The sequence below is a fragment of the Haliaeetus albicilla genome, chromosome 7, assembly GCF_947461875.1.
Source record: "Haliaeetus albicilla chromosome 7, bHalAlb1.1, whole genome shotgun sequence".
Classification (NCBI taxonomy): domain Eukaryota; kingdom Metazoa; phylum Chordata; class Aves; order Accipitriformes; family Accipitridae; genus Haliaeetus; species Haliaeetus albicilla.
Genome location: NC_091489.1, coordinates 42,174,565 through 42,196,917, shown reverse-complemented (window position 1 = coordinate 42,196,917; position 22,353 = coordinate 42,174,565). Strand labels below are relative to the sequence as shown.

Sequence of the window (22,353 nt, the reverse complement as noted above, 5' to 3'; positions counted from 1 at the left end):
CTGGAATTAAGCCGCTGCAGCTCATTACTATCAAGGCTACATTTTCCTCGTGGCTATTTCCTCGTGGCTACTTCTGAGAGCATCCTCTTACCATCCCAGCTCCCAGCAACGGGTTCAATCTCTAGCCTGGGGCTCCTCTCCCCCACCTTACCCTGTGTGTGGCTTACAGCACTTGAGCGGTATCTGCATCCTCTATTCCTCCCAAAGCCTGATTAGGTGTATTCACTTCTGCCAGCAGCCCTGCAAGGACAATCTCACCCAGTTCAATCATCCCAATGAACCTCTGGCTTCAACCGCGTTACTAATTTGAACAGAGTGAACCAGACTTGACCCTGCCTGATCTTACTCAGATCAGTGGTAAGACCTCATTGACCACAATGGCCTGGGATTAGGCACTCAACAAGCAGCACAAAACCTTAAAACGTACAAGCCGGCACGAGTTAAAAGGCATGATTCCAGCCTGATGCTAGAAAACCCCCCAACACCAGCTCTAATGCCACCAGTAACCTCTCACTTTTCCAGTCCCGGCACAGACTCACATTTGCTCTATCGCATTCCTCCTGCACGTACCAGTGCAATCTGTTTTACACAAATAGCATCTGGGGACTCTCCAGTGAGCACTGAGCAACTTGACTGGCATCTGTCAGTCTTGCATCTGACCTGTTTCCCATGCAACAGGCAGCACCTTTGGTCATATATATTGAGAGCTTTCTGCTAATAATAAGGATTGACTGGCTCCAGAGCTACAAAGTTTTATTACAGCTATTTTTCAGGAGGTAAACAGTAACACCAGAGGAGCTGAGCAGCCTGAGGACACACAAGGAATTGGTGGCAGAGTGGGAACAGAAACTGGGTATCCCATTTCCTATCCTGCCTTAGCTATGAGATATCACAGGTCCCTTTGCAACAGCAGCAAGCCTCTCCTGCATTTCTTCCCTTCTGTTCAGGGTACGTCTACTAAGGTTTTTTGTTTAGTATTCACATCTGACCTAAACATTCCCCTCCTGGGAAGCATTTTCCAGAGCTACTTAAAGGAGCTGATATATCCTTTTCCCTACCTTTCTTTTTTACCTTTAATACATGTTCTTTTTGTAATACAACCTCTCCTCAGCCTCTGTTCCATGAAGCTCTTTAGCATATACTTAATTTTAACTGTGGACTGAGTCCCATTCAGGTTACAGGATACCATACACAACTAGCAATTGCTTTCCTGAATCAGGAACCATATTAATACCAGTCAGCCAAATGAAACTGTTATGAGAGAAACGCAACCCCTGTGACCCCAAAGTTTCACCATCTCATACCAAATCAGAATATTAGACCAGCATTTTTAATTGTCTCCTGCTGGGTTTTCATCTTCATTTTCCCTGAGCAATTAATGATCTCTTATTAGCTGGTGAGCAAGAGACTCGTAGATCTCAGTGAAGCATTTGACATTATTGATTGGAATATTTCACTCCTTAGCCTCGAACAATTTGTTAGGATTTCTGGCAGCCCTCTTATGATTTCAAGAAATTTAGGGATTGGCGAGGGGGTTGTGATACACAGGATCAAGTCCTCCTGGTAGGGAATGGGAATCTCTCCCATGCCCTCAACATACCTCTTTCCTTTTTTAAAGAAAAATCACAGCTTTCCTCAGAAGAACCACATTTTCATTCCTGATGCTGCTTATCATTTATGCCAGCCATTCCCTGCCTCACCGGGCTCAAAACCAGGCTCCTATTCCAGCCTCTCCTTTTTATGGGTCCTGGAGCATGGCACCTGGATGCATGGGAGCCTGGCAACACAGCAACATGCAAGTAAACAGACCCGTGCACCTCCTTTTAAATACCTACCTTGATTCCCCTTTCAATATCTCTTGAACAGCCATCAGGACTCAGACCTAGGGAGGTTCATGGCCTTCACTCTATTCCCTCCTCTGGTACCAAGATCCTCTAAGGCACTCCACACCTTCGCATGGTTGCTGGCATGGGATCATCCTGCTCCACTGCTACCTGCAACCCCACCAGCAGCACTACCCCTCTCCTGTTTGTCTCTCATCTCAACCCAATGCAGCATTTGCTCTGTTGCCTTGCACCATCCACCTAATGACCATCTCCCTCTGCCACTATTCATTTGGTAACTCCTATAAAATGAATCATATTCAACACCGCAAGCTAATTTGGGATGCAGGCTGTGCGGAGGAAACCGTTCACAATTACACAGCATTGGAGTGCAGCAGCTCGTCTGGGTTCTTTGGTCTCTCTGGCTTTCATAGGTAGGCAAGTGTCTTCTCACAAGGGTAACTGGGGTTAACAAGGTTAACACAAGCTCACTGTTGCCAGCTGTCTCCTGCGGCCCAGAAAGTTAAGATGCGGAGTGGGTCATTTAGCACATCCACTCCACTTCCCTGCAGGCTCACTTAAGTTAGTGGTGCAGTAAATGAAGCTGCTTGACTTCGCACTGGAACAGATGCGGAGCAGCCAGATGCCTTGGGGCCATAACCTTCGGCAGAGGAGTGGAGAGAGAGCTGGAGGCAGCACCTTTTTAACTTCCCCTAGGCAGATTCAGCAAGGGGGATCTGTCACTGCTCTCGTGTACATCGCCTCAACTTTCTTCACGTTGCCTATAAAATCTCTCACTACTTTTATGTTCTCATTTTAAACCACAGCTTTGTCACTCTGTCACAAAAAGCCAATTTGCCTGTTAACAAATTGATTTTCTTCCTTGCATGCGTTGTCTGATTTGTGCAGATCCCTGTTGTTTTTGTACTGTCTCTGCAATATAGGAGCTCTGCGACAGGCTGCACATGAAAGACTTGGTAAGCTCAGCAGTGGTCCTCCACTCCCAGGTTCAGGGAGGACTTCCCTCTTTCCCTAAAGCCTGATTCTTGACAATGAAAGTTGCTAATAAAAATTGCCACTTGATGGATGCCTCATCAGAACAAGGCTCCAGAAAAGGGAGCAGATGGCAGGCTGGGCAGACGGGCTCGCTGCTCCATTCCCCTCGGCATGCCAGTCAGCTGTGCAAGGAGAGGCTGTACCCGAGAACTAAGGAGGTATTGCAGGGTACAACTGTGACACAACGCCCTGGGAACAACTCACCAACTAGAAAGGGTCAAGAAACAGATCTCCAGCCCTTGCGCACATCAGCTGGCAGGACGGTTCCCACCAGCGCCTTTAAGACAACTAATGCCGTCAGATGCCCTGCAGCTTGGGAGCAGGGATGGTGCCTGAGCTCTACCCTGGTACACTACAGCTCCTTGCTGGTTGCAGCACACCTTCCTCCCAACACCAGATCTGCCTCTCTAGAAACTAACAGCAGGTTAAGGAGAGCTGAGTGGAACATCCCACTTTATTTTTTATTTATGGAAATCTCCCACATAAAGGCTGTGTTTAAAGGTAAACGGATAACCAGGGAAATATGAACAGGTTTGGCTAGTCTGGGTTTTGCCATGTGGTTTTTTTTAAACTTTCCTCCTAAAATATTATCATCTGTATCTTTGCCCCCAAACACAACACAGAGAATTAAAACCATTAAAATCCTGTGAAACAGACTTTACAATCTGGATTTTATTCAATGACATAAACACTTAATTACAAACATCTGTTTTAGCCTAAATTCTAATTACCTAATCTAGCCATCTGTAATTTGAATGATTTTCTCTGATTTCCTTTCTTTGCAATGTGATTAATGAGAATGGCATTAGAGCAAGCAGCTCCCTCCTTCTTCCTCAGACGCTTTCTCAGCTCTAGCAAGAAAGCCCTGGGATTTTGCAGCTCGCAGGAAACCTCCCTCCTGTCACTTCCAGCTGTTGAGCTTCCTTTTCTCTTTTTAGTATGAGCTACCCCACGAGATATCTGCTTCCCAGGACTAAAAGGGGAAGTTCTTACACAGACACATGCTCTCTGGGAGCTGAGACCTGCCAGATTTCCAACGGCAGAGGCAATGCATGGCAAAATGGTGCTGGATTTGCTTTGCAGACACAGGAGAGGAAACACATGCCCTGCCTGGGAATATTTCACTTCACCTCTGCTCTGTATCTTCACCACCCGAGGCGAGGCCCTTTTCTCATCACCTGGGACATGGCGTATTGGCAATGGGAACCTTGCTATGAACGTGGAGCGAACCTTCGCATTATCAGAAAGAAATCGTCTTTTGGTTAAGACTCTACACTAGGATTTGGGAGAACTGAACCCATTTTCTAATTGTGCTGTAGATTCCCCAACGCTGATATAACGGGAAAAGTCACTTCCCTTCCGTGCCTCAATTTCCCATTTGTACACCAAGAATAACACTCCCTCCCGAGCAGCTGAGCACCGGCTAGCACAAGGGGAGCTACCCTACCCAGCACAGCCCAGAGCAGCCAGACAGCAGGTTCTTGGGAAGCCACTGCAGCCCCTGGGCAGGTCCCCTAATGACAGCAGGGCTGGAACCGTTTAGGTCAGGGCGATCCAGCGTGGCCGAGCCCCCTCCCTCGAGACATGTCTTCCCTGGCCTGGGAGGAAGCCTGCTCTATGGCTGATTATGCTTTATGAATGAATGAAGGGAGCATCCAGCTGACTTAATATTACACCGATGGGTGATTTAGGCTCAGGCTGACAAACCGAACAGTTCCATTTCAGCTGTGAACTCCTTCAAAAAAAAAACAAACAAAAAAACCCCCCAAGCTGCAATGGGGCATGCTCTTGCATCCTTGCACCTACTGGTTTTACTGGTTGTTCAAGACAGCACAGGGTAAGAAGGCACAGTAAGGTCAGTTATTTCCCCATCACACCTGCTACACTCCTGTTCCTACTGTCTTCTGTTTGTACTATTAGAAGGAAATTTATTTTTAATGCCTCTGAACAGTCCCTGCAACCGTCATCTAAATAGGAAGCTTCCTGGTAGCAAACCTATAGAGATTTAGCAGGGCAGACAGCAAGCTCACTGCAGCTGCCTCTGTGTGGGAGGGCTGGAAGGAGGGAGAGCAGGATGGTCCCAGGCACATACTAACCATGGCCTGCGCTCCATGTCAAGCCAATAGGATGTGGACACAAAGGGCAGCAAGCTCCTCATTTCGCCTGTTTAATATCACTTTGTAGTGATAATAAGGAGGTTTTCAGCAGCACACAGCTGCCTCAGCTTGTCAAGGGGACCCTGAGTTCATTAAAAACAATGCAAAGGGTTCCACTGATGGCATTTTCTCTCTCTCCCCTCCCCCAGCTCCAGCCACAGCCCCCTGCAATCCCCAGCGTGGCAAGTCTGCTTTGCAAACCTTCCCAGTTATGAAGAGTCCCTAGGGAAGATTTCGGTGCTGATCCGCACACTCATCAGGGAGATGTTAGAACACACAGCGTAACACAGCCCCTTGGCATCTGCCTAAGCCCAGCCCTTTCCATGCTCTTTGCATCTAGACTCCCTCTTCCTCAAGCCATTTTCCTAGAGGTAAAATAAACAGGGACAAATTTCACAAGGGAACACTGAATGAGGGCTGCATCATCCCCTGCACTCACATATAAATATAATTCAAATTAAGATTAGGATTGAATTTAAAGCTGTACAGCCATTCAAGCACAGACAAGCCCTCTACACCCACGTGGCTCCCCAGGGTCCCTTTGGGCAACCGCAGGCTTTCAGGATTGCTTTAGTATTCTCCAGATCAGGAGGCTCCCTGGTAAGTCACAGCTTGACACCCCAAATCCCCTCCTACCTACTTAACTCAGCTAAGGTGCTCTGTCCGGTTCCTCTTTCCCATTCCTGGACCGCCATCTGCCCAAGACTGACAACCGTGAAAGCCAATCCAAGCTGCAGCAGTACAACAGCAGCCTGGTGATGTGCCTGAGCTCTTTAGCACAGGGCTTATCTGGATTAAATAATTAGTGAATACCATGTACCCATACATTTGAGACCAGAGTTTCTACCTCTGCATGGCCTTCACACTGCATTGCCAGTGTCTGCTCAGAACCAGCCCACAGCTCTTTTCACAAGGTTTTCCTGACGGTCTATAGCAGCTTCCAGCTTAGGGAGACTGTAAGCAATGGGAATGAATTTTACTTACTGCTGGCCCAGTAAAAGGAGCGTGATCGCAGTTCTCCTGCCAGGACTGGTTGAGGCTCTGGACAAACTCTTGGAAGAAAGCATGAGACTGGTTGAAAATGGAAAATCCCAGGATGTTGACTCGGTCATCCAGCAGGGTGTCCAGGCGCTGGAGGGAAAACTCCTAAAGCAGCCCAAAACAGAAAATGGGATTAGGGAAGAAAACAGGCACCAAAAGCTTCAAAACCACTCAATACCCTTGAAGGGAAGATGGGACCATGCAGCTACGAGAACCTGCATGTGAAACCTACCACCTCCAAGTTGGGGCTGAAATCCACCCACTGGCCGGTAAGGAAGAGCCTGGGTGCTAACCACGCTTCGATTCAGCATGCTGCCCGTCTCAGGCTTTTAATGAAGATGTCAGCCAAGTCCAGTACTTTATTGGCCAAGTTCCACAGAAAGACCAAAACCCCTCCCAAAGCAGGTGCTGGGAACTTTTCATTTCTGAGCCGTGGTTCCTGTCAACCACGGCCAAGTGTGGCGTTACTCTTTGCAGCTTCAAAACCAACTCTTCTGACAGGAGGTTCCCTGTTACACAGAAGTTACAGCAGAGGCAGGGAGGTGGATGATATTTTTCAGATTAAGCCAGCAACCTGCTACAATTGGCCAGAGAAGGTCAGCTGTGTTGTGGGAGGTCCAGATTACAGAGCTCCTTAGCAGATTTATACTTCCCAAGCAATGGTCTCTCCAAGGCACTCCCAGAAAAAGATCTCTACTGTGTTCCCCACGAAAACACTGCTGTGCCCACGTATTGCTACAGCTGAGAGCCCCAGACAGTGCGAGCACACAGACAGTGGTTGTCCATCCAAATAGAGGGCAGGAGGGATCCCCAAGCCACCAAGACCACCAGACTGTGGGACCCATGTCTGGAGAGACACCAACGTCCTTTTTCTTTACTATTTTTAATTTCCTCTGAGAGCATACTGAACTGGACCCCAGCCTGGGTGGCAATCATCATCTGCTGAGTGAAGTTGCTCTACCACCACAATATCTAATTCGGTGACACCAACTTTAAACTGTTAAATTAAAGCAGTTCCTCCCCACAGGGCAATCCTGCTCTGCTCCTTTCTGCCATCAGGTACCAGGAGGAGATGCCACTCACAGGACATCCTAATGTCCTGTGGAGGCCTTTAGGGAAGGTGCTTTGACTGTGGGCTTTGGAGCGGGGCCCATCCTCTTGCATTTCTGAAGAGCAAAGTGGTAAGATGTATAAAAATGACTGTATGGGGGAAAAAAAGAAAAAAAAAAAAGGAAAAAGGGAGAGCTCTATTTTGCTACTCACGTCAATGAAAGCAGTTACATGACAAAGCCAGTTTCCTGGAAAAGAGTCCAGCCCTCCTTGTCCTATTAGCAGGAAATAATGGCACCTTCCTCACTAATTTCTCTTTTGCTAATTGCTAAAATGGAGTGAGAAGGTGGGAGTAATAGATTCTGAAACTGCTGGATACCCATTCTCTTCCACCACTAATACGAATGTCTTTTGGCTCTGTGGACTATGAGATTTCAGCAAGTCAAGTAATTTTTTATCTTTCCTGCGTACGTGTGCACATAGGAACAATGTCTGTAAATCTCTGAAACATGGAGTTACAAGACTATTCCAGCACGGCAAACTCCCACGAGAATGTGATCAGACACAGGATTAAATGCATTTTGGACACAACCGCATTAACGTTAGGTAACATGAAATTGCCTGTGAACTATTGATTCGTTTGAATGATATTATCCTCCTGCCTTCCTGACAGGTTATCCATTTACCCACGGCATCCTGTCAACCCACGCAACGAGGGCAGATGGCTAATGAGGACTTGGGCCTGAGGAGATCCTGGATGCAAGCAGAGCAGCAGGAGATATGTTGAGCCCCTGCAAAACACTACCTCCCCCCAGCCAGAGCTGGGAGGCAAATTGTGGGGGGCACAACACGAGCAGCTGTCCGACTGCCCTCTTGGCTTCATTATATGCAGAAGGAAAATGAGATGTTATGTACTGAAACAGCCACACAGACCAAGGCTTCAGTCTCAGGCCAGACCGCCCCAATCTCAAGGCAGCTGAAATTAGTGCCTTTATTTATCACGCCTCTTCTCCCCTGAAGACGTTTCTAAGCTTTTGAGGTTGCTCAGGCCCTGGCAGGTTTGTTAAGCTCTGCTCCTTAAATTAGCAATTCCTGGGTGAGGCAACGTGCCCCGCTGGTCTCACTTCACATGGGGGAAACTGAGGCAGAGGTGCGATTTGCCCCAGTCACAGAGCAGTCGCAAGGCTGAACCCATGGGTCCAGTCTGCTCAGGCTGGCTGAGTGATGGGGTCAGTCCCAGCCCCCGGCTCGGCTCCCTGCGCAGCTTTCAGGAGGGACCCCTGCCCGCATCAGCCCCATTTCCCTGGGAAAATTCCCGTGCCCCGCTGAGGATGGAGGCAGCTGCCAGGGCTCGCTGCCTGACAAAGCGACCGCAGGCAGACCCAGACGTGCTCCCCCACCGGAGTCAACAATTTGATCTGGTTCAAATGTTAACAGCAGCTTTTTCCCAGCTCCCATTAGTGGTGGCTGGTCATTGCAAGCTTTGGTCTTTTTCTACAGCCAATGCTCTCCGTATCCATCTTTTTCTAGGCAAGCCTCCAGCTGCAGAAAACCCCATTTCTGATGCTGTCATGCTCATAAAGCATCCACCTCTGTAACACAGGGGGATGGCGTGGCCTGTACGCGACCCTTTGCTTGCACTGCTCCCTGTCCTTTCTCCCTGCTCCAGCTCCAACCCTCTGCCTTTAAATGTTTTTCCATCAGATGTGCACAAGAGTATTCTGCGGACCCAGGTCAGAAACAAGCAATGAGCCATGAGCTGCCTATGCAATGAGATGGAGACCAACCGTCCTTGGGGGAGACACTTCATTTGCAATGGGATAAGAGAGATTTGGTAAGGTCAGGCTTGCTACGGAGGGCAAAGGGGCGAGAGCATCCAGATACTCCAGTAGCTGCCGGCTCAGCTCCTGTCCCTGTTTGTTTTTTTCCTTTCCTACACAGTCATTCACCACACTTGACATTTCCAAACCCACGTTTTGCAAACACAAACTCATTTGCCATTCAAGGCCTGCACCACTCAGCTGATTTCCAGAGCTTGACGCCCCATCCGTCAGCCCTGGTCCTACCTCCCGCCCTGCCCTCCCGATGGCAAGGGACGGCTGAGCCTCTGATGCTGCCTGGCAAGAGGCGAGCGCAGCCAGGAAAAGGAGTGGAAGACCCTGCTCTTGGAGATGACCTCAGATGGCTCCTCTCACCATGCATTTGTGTGCAAGTGTTAAGGCATTTACCTTTCCAAAGATCAGATTGAGGTAGAGAAATATTGTTCAGATTTGAGAAGCAAGACTCAGACACGTGAACGGCTCTGTAGTGGGTGCACAGGGATTCGGTGTCAGATCCAAGGTTTTCTCATTGAGACATACTGATGCTGACTTTTGCCTAAGCTAGGAAAAAATTTAAACAGTCTGAGCACAACCATGGTATACATACCTGACCTTGCCTTGACTGCTAGACAAAGCTGGCGGGCCTAGTGCTTACACAGAATAGTTGCACAGCCGCCTTTCCTGTCCTCTCCTCGTGTAGTTACTCTTCCTTATCTGCAGTGCTGGCTGGTACTTTTGCAGGCTAGAAGATAGCTTTCCAATGCACGAAGAGCAAGGAGCCATTAGGAAAATAACGCACACCTGTCAGCAGATTCTGTTTAAACGGGGGACTCCAAGCCCTGGCGTGCCTTGTCCTAGCCTCCTTCGTCTGCACAAATACAGTTTTGTAACCACATACTTTCAGGAAAGATCAAGGTACCTGGTGAACACAAGAGCGTGCGAATCAAAGAGATGGGTGCAAACAGCCTCTCCCTCATTACTTCTTATTCCACTGCCAATGATTTTTTTTTCCCCTCCCTACACCAGAACAATTGCAATAGTTGACCAGCCCTTTGCCCTCTGTCTCAGCCCAGCTCCTTTATGCCAACCAGTGCAACCTGATGCACAGAGAAGACCGTCAAAAATCACGCCAAGGTGAATTTCAGGTATACAAATCCTGGCTGCCCGAATACTTCCCCTTCTTTTCAATCTGTTTTTTAAAGCACCCACCAAAATTCAATATTCTGTTTCATGAGATCTCAGAAAAGGTAGGCCCTGAGGGTCTGCAGCCAAAAATTAATGAACTTTTACAGAAGAAAAATCCCCAGGCTTTGCTCAAATCACAACAAATTCTGCAGCAGCACCAGGCAATTACAGTGTAGATTTTCTGACTTCTACTACAGGGCTGCAACCACTAAATATGTGCTGTTAAATAACAACACTTAGCAATTCTATGGCACTCTATATTTTCAAAGTGCTAGGCACACATTAGCTAATTGAATACAAAGGGGTTCCCTGGGAGACAGCACTGGAGGAGTTATTAGAGGATGAAGTCACTCTTGGGTTTCTGTGCTTCATGCGGCACTCGACCTGCATTCTCACTTTACAGCAGCAGACAAAACCTATGGAGTGACCCAAACATTTAGATCATTGGGAGTACCTGGCTAATAAAAGCCACACAGCCAAGCTCAGTAATTCATGATTTTAAAACCATGAGCTTGGATTTTCTGGCATCACTAGCTGTGAGTTACGATCAGGAGATTTACAGCCTATAGTCTCCATTCCATTAGGAACATAAAGCCATAAGGTACAAGCATATTACTCAGTGCAAGTCTCTTGACTTGAATGTTCAGATCGCGGGCCAGCCGATCCCAACTGGGACTCAGCACCCACAAGCCCTCTCCCACCTCAGCCTGGGTTTCTGATGGAAATCCCCCTCCTGCCCTGCCCGGTTCACTCTGGCTCTGTAACACAACAGCAGCGACATGCTGCTCCTCACATTGTCACAGCACAGTGCCAGGTGAATGTACAAAATCACTGCTGCCGTTGCGCCGTGGGGACTCCTGCCAGGAGATTACTGTTCCCACAATACAGAGGAGGAAACTGAGGCACAGCGCAAAAAAATGGCAAGCAATTAAAAATTTGACAGCCCAATTCAGCCCGAGAGACATGGATAAACAACATGCCTTGCAATGCAAAACATTAAAGGCAACATTCACATTTAAGCATGTAATTAATGAAGTATCCTCCCAAATCTGCACCTAAGTGATCCACTCCCAGACTAAAGTAGATGCCACAAATAAAGTCCAGGTCTTCCCTCTCTACTGGCCCCACTGCCACCCATCACACCCTCCCTCCCAAGTCTGGGAAGAGGCTGGAGACTTCTGCGTAGAAAGGGCCAGTCAAGCAGGGGATTATTAGTGTCATAACAAGCTGCCTGATAAGCAAATGTTTTTTAAAGTGTGGAGCTGCGAACCCTCAAGACTCCCCTGCACTGCCATGCTGTGGTCTCACTTCAGCGAGTGGCTCCTGGTAATTGCTTACCCCGCAGCAGCGAGACGGCCAGTTTGCTATTCAGCGCTCTGCATCAGCTATTGAGCTCCTTCCAGCTTTATCGATTTAGCTGGTGATATTGTTCTGCATCCCATTTGTGTACGCAGAACCTCGCTCCCTCACTTGATTCTTATCACATTTTTAATAACCTAGATCACCCGGGAAGCAGGGAGACAGAAACTACCTACCTGCATGGAGGCAAGTATAAAGTATATACTTGGAGACAAGTATAAAGGTGATCTCGTTTTGGTTTTAGTGACTCCAAGACCTTCCCACGCCCTGCTCGACCTCACCCCATCCCAAGCCCCTGGAAGGAACAGGATTTGCTCAATACAACCTACAATGACAGTAAGATGTCCCCCTCCCTTCCTCCTCTCTCTTGCTCACACACACATGTGGTTATCTTCCTCTCTTAATTACCACAAGAACCTTATTGGATTTTGGGATCTGCTGATTAGCAGCCTCCAAAACACCCTCTGACTCTGTCATTGCCCAGCACTCAATAGGAGAAACTCCTGGTGCTCTAAGCTCAGTAGGCTGCTCTGACCTCATTCCCTCAATCCCAGCCAAGGATCCGGCCCTCTGACGGCAGCTAAGGCTGTTACACCAGGCACAGGTTCGCCGTGGGACCAGAACACACTGTACTGTTCCTTCTCTATTTTTATGTGGGATGGGAAGGAGAATACTGGGCCAAGGCTTCCATTTCTCTATTAAGTCCTCACTCTGGCAAAACTTCCATTTCAAGAGTATTTGGTGCTTAGAAAAGTTGTCACCTTCCAAACGCAGACTTTCAACTCCCATACTGAGATTGCCTGGCAGCCTTTATGCAAGAGCCATACCTTCAGATAGTGCAAAGTCAGCACAGCTCTAGTGACTTCACTGCTGACATCATCGGATGCCAATGTGCATCATTATTCACCATTTTAGGGTTAACCAGAGGACATAAAGTATGTCAGCTCTTGGTTCTTTGGGCAACCAAAACTCTCTCCAGGGAGTCTCTCCCCAGGCCACGGGTGGCAGGATTCATACACTTGGTCCAAAGGGGCAGAAGGTACCAATCCTGGTCCTATTTACACGAACAGATCTGATGCAACTGCTCTGCAGTTACTCCAGGTTGTCACAGTTCAGGCATGAACAACATGTTGAGTCCAGACGAAGACTTGCTGACAGAGAGGGGAGCAGAAGGACTAGTCTTCCTTCAGGGACACCCAAACAAATGGCTAAAACATGGATTCCTCACAAGAAGCTTGAAAAGACTTTAGGCTCCTGTGTCACTGAGGTCCCTTACAGTGCTCTTGTACTGATGGAGATCATTAACAGCAGCAAGAGTACAAGAAGAAAGAAAAACGTGCAAATCAACAAAAGACACAAAACACAGATTGAAGTGAATGACTTTCCCATCCTCCTCTGTAACAGAGGCATGCCAGGGACCACCACCTGAGCATCGCTACCAGCCTTGGGCATGGCCATGTGGCCATTACATGACTGGGACATTTGGCCCCTGCAATGGTCAGTTCTTCACAATCTGGCACCAGTGACCAATTTCTCCCCTGAGATCGTCAGACCTCCTCTGTTAGACGTAGCAGTGGAGAAAATACCTGCCTTTGCCTCTCTGGATCCTGTTGCCCTCAGGGCTGAGCTGCCGAGTCTGTTAATCATTCCTAAGCTCCTCTAAGAACACATTTATTTATTTACTCAAGTGGACAATATTATGCTAAGTGCTTTATGCTTTTCTTGAAAGTCTCAGTTTATTTATAAACTATTGACAGAGTCAATAAGTTTATAATGGGCCACATGTAAAAATCAATTTCTCTGGAAGAAAAAAAAGCCATCACAGCAACAAATTGTGGCCTTTTGAGTAAGTAAGTGGATGTGGGAGATCTACCCAAGGGATTGTTACTCAGCCATTCATGTAGTTAAAGAGGAACGGCGATCTCAGTGAACTCAGGGACAATTCAGGGGAACTGTCCATATATAATCTGGTTGCTCTTAGAAAGTTGACACCTCACCAAAGCATCAGTGTGCCATATGCTAGTAAGGACGGGTCTTTTACCTCCTCATGCAAGGAGAGCTATTAAATTTCGGAGGCTGTTCTTCAAACAAGAGCACTTTAGGAAAATACATTGCCCACATACTTAGTGAAAGCAATTTACTTCAACTTCTCTGCAGGGAGCCTGAAGTTTGAAGAGTGACAAATACTCAAAGAGCAAAGAGGTCAAGTGCTACTGTTGGGACCTGAAAAGCACAACTCTTGGAAAACAAGGGGCAGAAAGTCTGAAGGACAAATAGGACAAGACAGCATGAGGGCAGAGGAAAAGAGAGGTTTGCTCTCCCATCAGAGGGCCTGGGCTGTATCTGAGAGAACGATTTACTCAACAACTGGAATTCAAGCACAGGGTGAACTCTGAACAATGCATAAAGATGACCCAGACAGGTAAGGTAGCACAGGCAGCAAAACACAGGGAGGTACAGTTACTGCTTCATCTAAATCCTCCTTTTCTCTTGCTAACTGGAATGAGGAAGAATTGCTTTGGCATCCTTGCAAAAACCTGATTTGTTTGCCCTGCTACCACATGCCACCGAAAATATGAACCATAAATCCACGGAATGATCAGAGCTCTACAAAAAGGTTTGCATCAGCTACTGGGAATCAGGAAGGCTGGCTGGACTGCAAGGTAAAATTTGTCAAAGCACAACACAAGACTTCGCCTTCTTCACTTGTGCAAGGGAGCGCGAGGGTGCTTGCGGCCAGCAGACCTCGTGCAGCGAGGCCAAACACCATGGCCTGCGCCGGAGCTCGCGCCGCAGAACCAGACACAGAAAGAGACGGTCATTTTCACAATAGAAAGTAATTTCACAAAGCAGGACTGAAAACCTAAGCTCCACAGCCCTGGTCAAATACTAAGCTGTAGTCCACTTTCCCTCCGCTTTACATCATTCCCTCCTTCCAAAGGATGTTACCATAATGACAAGCTACCGCTGAAACGTGTGATGTTGTCTGGGTGATTTGGACACTAATTTCCCCTCCAGTTCCAACGGGGCATCCAGAGTGACAATTCAGCTTTGAAAACTTCATCCTGTATGAAGACCAACCTCTTTATAAATCACTAAACAAAGAAGAAAAAACAGGAAACAAAAAAACAAACCAAAACTGATTTATCTGGTCTCTGGAAATTGAATACGGCAGCTGTTTTATCAGCAACAACACCTGCGCACAATATTGTCAGGGAACAAAACTGCATCCAATGAATAGACCATCTGACTCAAGGCACTAGTAAAACTCCCTTACACCTTCCTTCTTACAGTAATAATTTTAATTGTTTCAATTATTTCCATCTAATCTCCTTGATAAATGTTTTGAAATTTAAACCCAGCCTGAGGTCCATACGTTATATTAAAAAAAAAAAAAAAAAAAAGAGAGAGAGAGACAGAGAAAAAAAAGACAAAAACCAACAAGCTACACAGAATTAACAAGCTAAAAGAATTAATTGTAGCACGGGATTTTGGAGGCATCCAACAACCCCTCCTGCTCAGCACTGCTGATTTCAAGGATTTCCAGCACTAGGAGGAACATTTTTTTCAATGCACAACAGCCTGCCTGCAATGCTTTATTTATGCACTGGCATTATTGTTATTATTACTATTATTATGGAGCACACCATCGCCCCCTTACGTGGTCATAAGCTGTGTGGATACACAAAACCCCCGTGCCCTGCTGGGGAGTGGGGAAGGGACGACGAGAGCAGCTCTGAGTTCATCTCGGCACCGCACAAACCAAGGCACAGGGAGCAGTTGGCCACTGGGTCAGCATTTGCCATTAATCATCAGGAAATTTCAGCCCTCCCAGAAGGGTAAGTCCCAGAGCAAGGGAGTTTGTCACCTTGTGGAGATACCAGGAAGAAAATTGGGTCAGACTGAGATTTTCTGCAAGGGGCCTGAGGACAGAAGGGTGCTCAGTTGCCACGAGTACCCCGTACGCAGATGACAGACGTGGGGAAGAAAAATGCAACAGACCTGCTCTGTTCTGCGAGTTTCATTAGGACTCCGGGAAAATTTGTTGAGCTTCTGTTGCTGACAAAAAGCGTCCCTTGAGCTGGCTGAAGGAGGCTGATAATGAATTCGCACGCAGTAAATTAGCCTGTGGATATTTTTACATCAGGCTGCTCGCCTCGGCTCCGATGGAAATGCACTGGGGGCCGAGGACTTCCTCCTCATTTGCTCCCGCAATCTCCTGCCAAAGGCTGGCATCTGTTTTCACGCACCGCTCTGCCTCCCCCTTGAACGGTGGGGAAAGCAATGCTGACGCTATCTGAACTCATCAGGCTGGCTAAGGAGGAGCCGTCACCCCCGAATTGCTCTCCCATGGACCGGCGCCAGGGGAGTTGCAGCAACTTGCCTCCATCTAACACTCCGCAGAGAGAAGAGCTGCGACGCACAACTAGCTGTCGGCTGGGATGTGCTTATTAAATAAAATTAATGCTAGAAGACAGAAACAGAATTCCCCTCTAGTGCCGCAGGGCAGGTGTTTAATTCAGCATTTTATCCCCTTTTCTCTTCTTTTTTTGCCTGAAATATTTTTCCATTTCCAAGCAGCTTAATGCTATACAAACTGTCTATTCCCTTTCTGATGGGTTCTCCCTCCATTTAAAGCCATCTTTTTGCTTGCTCCCCTTGACAGCAGTTCACTATGATTTTTATCTTTTCTATTAGGCAGTGATTGCAAAGCCTCAGAGGGTTCATTAGGAGCTTGATAATCCCTCCAGATTTATTAGTCTAAATTGCTCACTCCCATCTCTCATCCCCATTTAAATATTACTAATTTCCTTAAACATCTCTTCCATCTGCCCAGGTTTTGCCCGATGTCACCTTTCTTTAACGGTCCCTGCCAAAAATCCAGTTAACTCTGCTGAGGGCTGGTCTTTTGGATAAAGTGGTAAAATAGCCTGGGTAAACAGATTAATATCCCGTGAGAGTGAACGGCAACAAAATTCATTTCTCTCTCACCTGCCGTAACTGCATTACACTAGATGAGTGGGTTTCAAAGACAAATTTCACCTCTTAACCTTGAGCAAACGCTTAATCACACCCATGCTCAAAACCAGTCTGGTGGTGGTGGCAGTGGGGAGCTTAATTTTTATATTTCTGTTGTCTGAGCGCCATCCAGGAACACGGACTCCACTGTGCTTGTGATGTGCAAATAGAAAGCCCTTACTATGTGCGTAGTCCCGGTCCATGGGGTGCACAGCAACTGCTGGGACTGGGGAGGGCAAGTGGAACAAGAAACAGTTGTTGGGACCAGAGGGCAACAGGAAAACTGCTTGCTGGGACTGGCAAATGACTGGAGTGGTTGAGTGCTGTGAGCAGGATCTGATGAAGACAGCCACTGTCCCTTACCAGCTCTACCAGCAGCACCAGCACAGCTATGCTCTAACTGGGGGTGAGAAATCACAAAGCAGCAGCCACTGCCTTAAAACAAGTGACATTCACCTCCCGAGGGTGCAGCTCTTCCCTCAGCGTCCGTCACTGGCTGATCCCCCCCAGGTACACCCCTTCCTTTTGCTTTGCTGCCCGGTGCCGATCGTTTGCATGGGGATAAACAGGAGCAGCGAAGCTTGTTCTTGCTGGACTGCTATTGAGCAAGGTTAGGACCTATGGATCAAGCACTAAGCAGGAATCAGAATGCTATTAGTTCAGGTAGGAAGCTTGTGGGTTTTGTTTTTTTGGTTTGGGTTTGGGGGGTTTTTTTTTGCATTTTTCTCTTTTCTGATGTCTCCTTTCCCTATCCCTTTTCCTTTCTCTGTCCCAGTTGCTCTCTTGGCTTTCAACCCCTCCATTTCCCTCCTTCCCCCTCCTCCTCTCCACTCCAGCTCTCCTGCCTACACATTTGGCTTCATCCGTTCCCGTCTGTCTCCCACCCAAACACAAAGTGTGATTCAGCTCTCGGCTTTCCTGGCACACGCACACCCTGGCATAAATATTAATAGAAATTAGAGAATATGAGTATCATTTGGGGTTGGAAGGCACCTCCACTTAATCATCCAGCCCGTCCTGCCGCACTCAGGTTTCCATCATCCCCACACCAGAATTAATAGGTAGGTATCTGGTCTCCCTGGCGGTAGCATTTCCCCCACGCCACTAAGCAGCCTGTTCAAGAGCCTTGTAGCTGCTGCAAGAGAAGTTTCTCTGATGTTTATTTTGGGTTTCCCCCTGCTGCTGCCTAAGCCCATTACTCCTTGTTTAGCACAGCACTCAGGGATTTAACCGTACGATCCCCCCATTAATGTTATTAGTAGCTATAAAGCCAAATCACCAGGGGCCATGCTGAAGATATGCCCCGCTCTGCCTCTCAACATTTATGGTATCATCCTTCCTTTGTCTTACACAGCTGCTCTCAGAGGGACGGCAGAAAAGCACGGGGCCGTGGTGCCCTCCGCACGCACGCCCCAGTACAGCCCGCCCTTCTCCCGGCACGGAGAACGGGCTCAGGGGCTGACATCTCCAGCGTAACCCTCCTGAGCCCTTGGTCAGGAACCACGCGTCTGCTGGTGCTTCCCAAGGACCTGCACATCTCATCGCACTGCCTCTGGCCGCAACATCTACAAATCCTGCCTTTGGCAGCTGCACGGGATCGATCGGTTCTGCCGGGCACCCGTCGGCTTTCACCTCCCGAAGGCCAGGGCAAGACTTTCCCTGACTGATGCTCAGGTTTGCAGGGGGACACCCCTCCTCGCCTCCCCCTCCCTCCACCGCAGATCCCCCGCTCCGTAAGCACGTGGCTCTTCCCAGCACTCCCACGGGCCAGGGAGATCAGCTCCCATTAACATGACTCTACACGCACACGGGAGAAAAGCCGAGAAAAATGTCTTACCAGATTAGTGAAGATATACGTGTAATAGGCAGACGCCATTCCCAGTTCAGCTGCCTGTGAAGGAGAGGAAAGGAGATTAGACCAGAGCCTGACAATCTTCAATCTCCACTCCAGCAAGGCAGAGACTGGGCCACATTTGCTTTTTCATCCTTATCGCTCCGTGCAAGCGCTGCTCTCTTCCTGCAGGCGGGGAAGGGTGGGACACAGCAACACAGTTTGACCTGTGAAATTAAAGTCTGGGGAACTAATTTTTCAGCAGGACTGAGCCTACCTCCGAGGTCTCCCCTCTGCAACAGCACTGACAAAGCACCTGCACAGGGGCTGCCTGGCAGAGAGAAATGACCCAACGCTGCACGAGCCGCAGCTCCGGAGCCCTGTGAGCATCCCCGCTCCCACTGTGGCACGGCGCAAGATGACATTCGGGGATTTCTGCAGGTGCAGAACCAACAGCAACGGCCCGTACAGACCCTGGCGAGGCGAGGTGGGGTCCCGCAGCCCCAGCCTGAGACCTCCGGAGCCCCTTGGGGTGAGTTGTTCCTCAGCTGTGCAGTGTGTTTGGAGGAAAGCGAGGTTTGCTGAGGTTTGCCGCTTTGTAAATCAATGCTGCTTTTCTCCTGATCAACTACCAACGTCTTTTTGAATATAATGAGGGAAAGCGGCAGTTGAGAAAGCTCAGGGCTTGGTCTCCTTTCACCACAGATGCAGAAAGCAAAGCAGAAAAAGCTCTTCTGGAGTTACAGAAAAAGGACAGTCATCCCAGTGGTGGTTCTCCCACATGTATCAGTCAGATTTGGGCGCCAGTCCCACAGATTAATTAGCATGAATGAAACCTAGTAACTCAGCCTGTTCTCCAGAATTTAGACAGAGTTGCAATGGCCACAGAAATAGAAAAAAGAGGGTAAAAGTGTCTGGAGATGCAGAGAGAAGGACACAGATTCTTCCACGGGATGATCTTTTCTAGAGATCACAGACCAGATCATTGAAGTCCTTTTCCAAAATTCAAAATTCTCAGTCAACAAGGAGTTGGTTGTGGGAACAGATGCTCAGGAAAGTTGGGGATTAATCTGCAGATGCTCCTGCAAGCCTATGTTTCACTGCCAAGCACAGCTGGTCTCAAATCATGCTTCCAGACCTTGGCAAAGAGGTTTTCCCATCACCCCAGACCACACAGAGGAACGGGAGGCAGGGAGGGAAGGCCCAAATGCAGCATCTCCTTACTTGGTTTTAGTCCCTTTCCATCTCACCCAGAAGCTGGAGGATGGTCACAACAGAAAGCGAGTGAAGGAAAGATACTGAGAAGAGGCGGCTTAGATTGCATGTCTCCCTATTCCTGCCTGTTCTTTACCTATTTCTGCACAAAACCACCATTGCAGTGGGAGCGGACACAGGCAGCAGGGAGAGCTTTGGATGCACACAGAGGACTGACAGTGGCTTAGGTCTGGCTGTGCCCAGCCCTTTGGTTGCACATTTTCACCGTGTCCCTTGCACAGGTAGCAAAATGGACACAGCAAAGTCATTTGACCAAAAGAGCACCAAGACTCCAGAGGAGGCTGCCGACCTGCCTTTCGGCCAGCTCTCCAGACAGCTGCCTCATTTTTAAGCCCTACACAATAAAACCTGGCACCCATTTCCCTCCCTTTTCCCTTCCTGGGGACAGCGATAATGTCAGCTCTCCCTCTGACCCACTTTGAAGTCAGTGCATTTGATTTCAAGGGCAGAAAATCAAAGCGAGCAACAAAGCGCTTCCTGCGAGCATCGCTCCCATCCATTTAACGTGCCCGCTGGCAGGTGGGCAGCCGGGACAGGCTGGTAATCAAGGAAGCAACCATGTGTCTCCAGACCATATGTGGAAGGTAAGAGATGAGAAATTGCAATTTCTGTCGTTGTCCGAGGCCAGGACTGGTCTCCTGAGACAGGTCTGACACAAGGCACTTTCAAACCAATAGTGCATTTTTCTTTTCCGGCTTTTCTTTTTCCCAGCTTTTGGTGACCTGTGGGTGGGGACCAAGGATGTACCTACTTGCTCACCACAACCTCACTCCCTACTCTGGTTGCACCTCTGTAAAGAAAATACTTTCCAGCCTCCCAAGGTGCAAGAAGTTGCCAGATCAGAAGCTCATTATTTATTACCTTCCATTCCTACAATCCTCTAGCCGGGAAGACTACATTAGTTTTTTACTGAACTGCTGAAAAATCGTGGCAGTCTCTGACATCTTTATCAGTTGTGGCAGAAGGACGCTCAAGCCGGGAAGGGAGAGTGCGGGTGCCTGAAGATCGCTGCTGTGTGCCTGCGGGAAGTCACTATAGCAACAGAGGAGGGGGACAGCCCTCAGCAGCCAGGCAGCAGGCAACAGGGACCAGGAGAAAAAAAAAAAGAAAAAACACACACACCCCCCCCTGCATTGAGGGGACTCAAAAAAACCCCAAACCTGCCTATTTAGAAGTGCCAAATTGCAAGCAGTGGAATAGAAATCTTTGCGGAGGGTAGGTGGGGAGTAACAAAAACAGCTCTAATGGTTTCTGCTGGCTGTCATGAGGGATAAATCTGATACAGTCAAGGCCTCTGAATGACTGACTCCCTGATACCGCAGCCGGGACACCGTGTGTAATGCCTGCACCAACAGCCAAGGGGGGACCCCACTGCTTGGATCCTGCCTCCATTCAGGAAAGTACTTCTTGTTCCTTCCAGGATGTGGGAAACTCTACACAACTTTAGACTCCATCTGGAGCCACTGCTCAATTCTGAAGTAGACTATCAAAACAAATGCTAAAAACTGCAGCAAGAGACCATTTAAAAATAAACACGATTAAAATAAAATCTCGGTTAATAAGATGATAAAAAAAGGAAGGAAAAAGTTAGAAATGTACTTGGAGAAAAAAAGAAAAATCTATTGCACTGATTGACTAATTCAGAGCACTAAGCAGCCCTCCATGACTGTTTGATGGCAACACGAGCCACAAGCACACACCACTTCCAGAAAGCAAACACATCAGCTCAGAGCAATTAAACCATTGCTTCTACAGATACAGTCCTGGAAAGAGAGAGCAAATTATTTTCCCCAGAAACTCTATCAGTGGCAATTCCCCTCTCAGCTGAGACCATTTCCAGTGTTGCTGCAGGAACTTTAACACTCCATTATCACACAACACCTGCACATGCATGCTCATGTACGGCATGCAGTATCTCGTTCAGTGGAAGCAGCAGCATTTACAGCTGTGACACTTAATAGACACTTACCTTCTGCAAAATGGTATGAGACATGGAAGCATTGGCATGTACAATGATGGTAGCTGTTTTGTCATCTCGGATCTCTTTTAGAAGAGGGGTAGGGTCCCGGCTGTCATCTAGCATCCGGACTGAGAGAGTGTCCTTGGAGATGAGGAACTGCCGAAGCAACTTCTCTAGGTTTAAAAGGCCTTCAAATAAAAGAGAGAAAAAACCAGATACCTCTAAGTTTTACACTTGGTTCAAAAAGCAGTTCTCTCATGGCCCGTAGTCATCCCCAGTAGGAAGCAGTTCTGCGTCTATGCACTGCAAAGGAAAGGATTTGGGGTTTCAGCACAGGCTCGCTGCTTGGGCCAACGGGGAATGGGAAATGATGGAGGTACTCCAGCTGTTCTCCAGCCAAAAAGTGGCCCCAAAGGCCTCTTGGCAGGAGATAAGATTGCTGATACAAATTTGCTCAGGAGCCCAGAGTCCAAAAAAGTTCTCCATTATCTTCCTGCATGTGGCATTGTTCTGGTTATCACTGGTTGCTGGAGGATGATCCCTTCTCCTAAGCCTTTGCATTACTAGCTCACAAACCAAGTGCCCTGCAAGGCACAACTTGATACACTTTGGAGATCTTGGAGCATTCTGATGGGGAGCTGCTATCTTCCAAGGGCATCCGTCCCTTGGGATGGAAAGCTCTGCTGAGTGTCAGACAAAGCAGAGATCATTGCAAGAATACAACATTAGGTCTACATTAAAAAATTGTGACAAATGTTGTGAGTATGGTCCCAGCACA

General features: G+C 48.1%; 1 protein-coding gene across 1 annotated transcript in view; it reads right to left on the bottom strand.

Moving 5' to 3' along the window:
* Positions 1-22,353, bottom strand: part of GRIK4 (glutamate ionotropic receptor kainate type subunit 4) — a 210,758-nt gene that overhangs the window by 41,533 nt on the left and 146,872 nt on the right. The window contains 3 exon segments of the mRNA XM_069788072.1: positions 6,020-6,181; positions 18,347-18,400; positions 21,585-21,763. Coding sequence (XP_069644173.1) covers positions 6,020-6,181; positions 18,347-18,400; positions 21,585-21,763 — 395 coding nt within the window.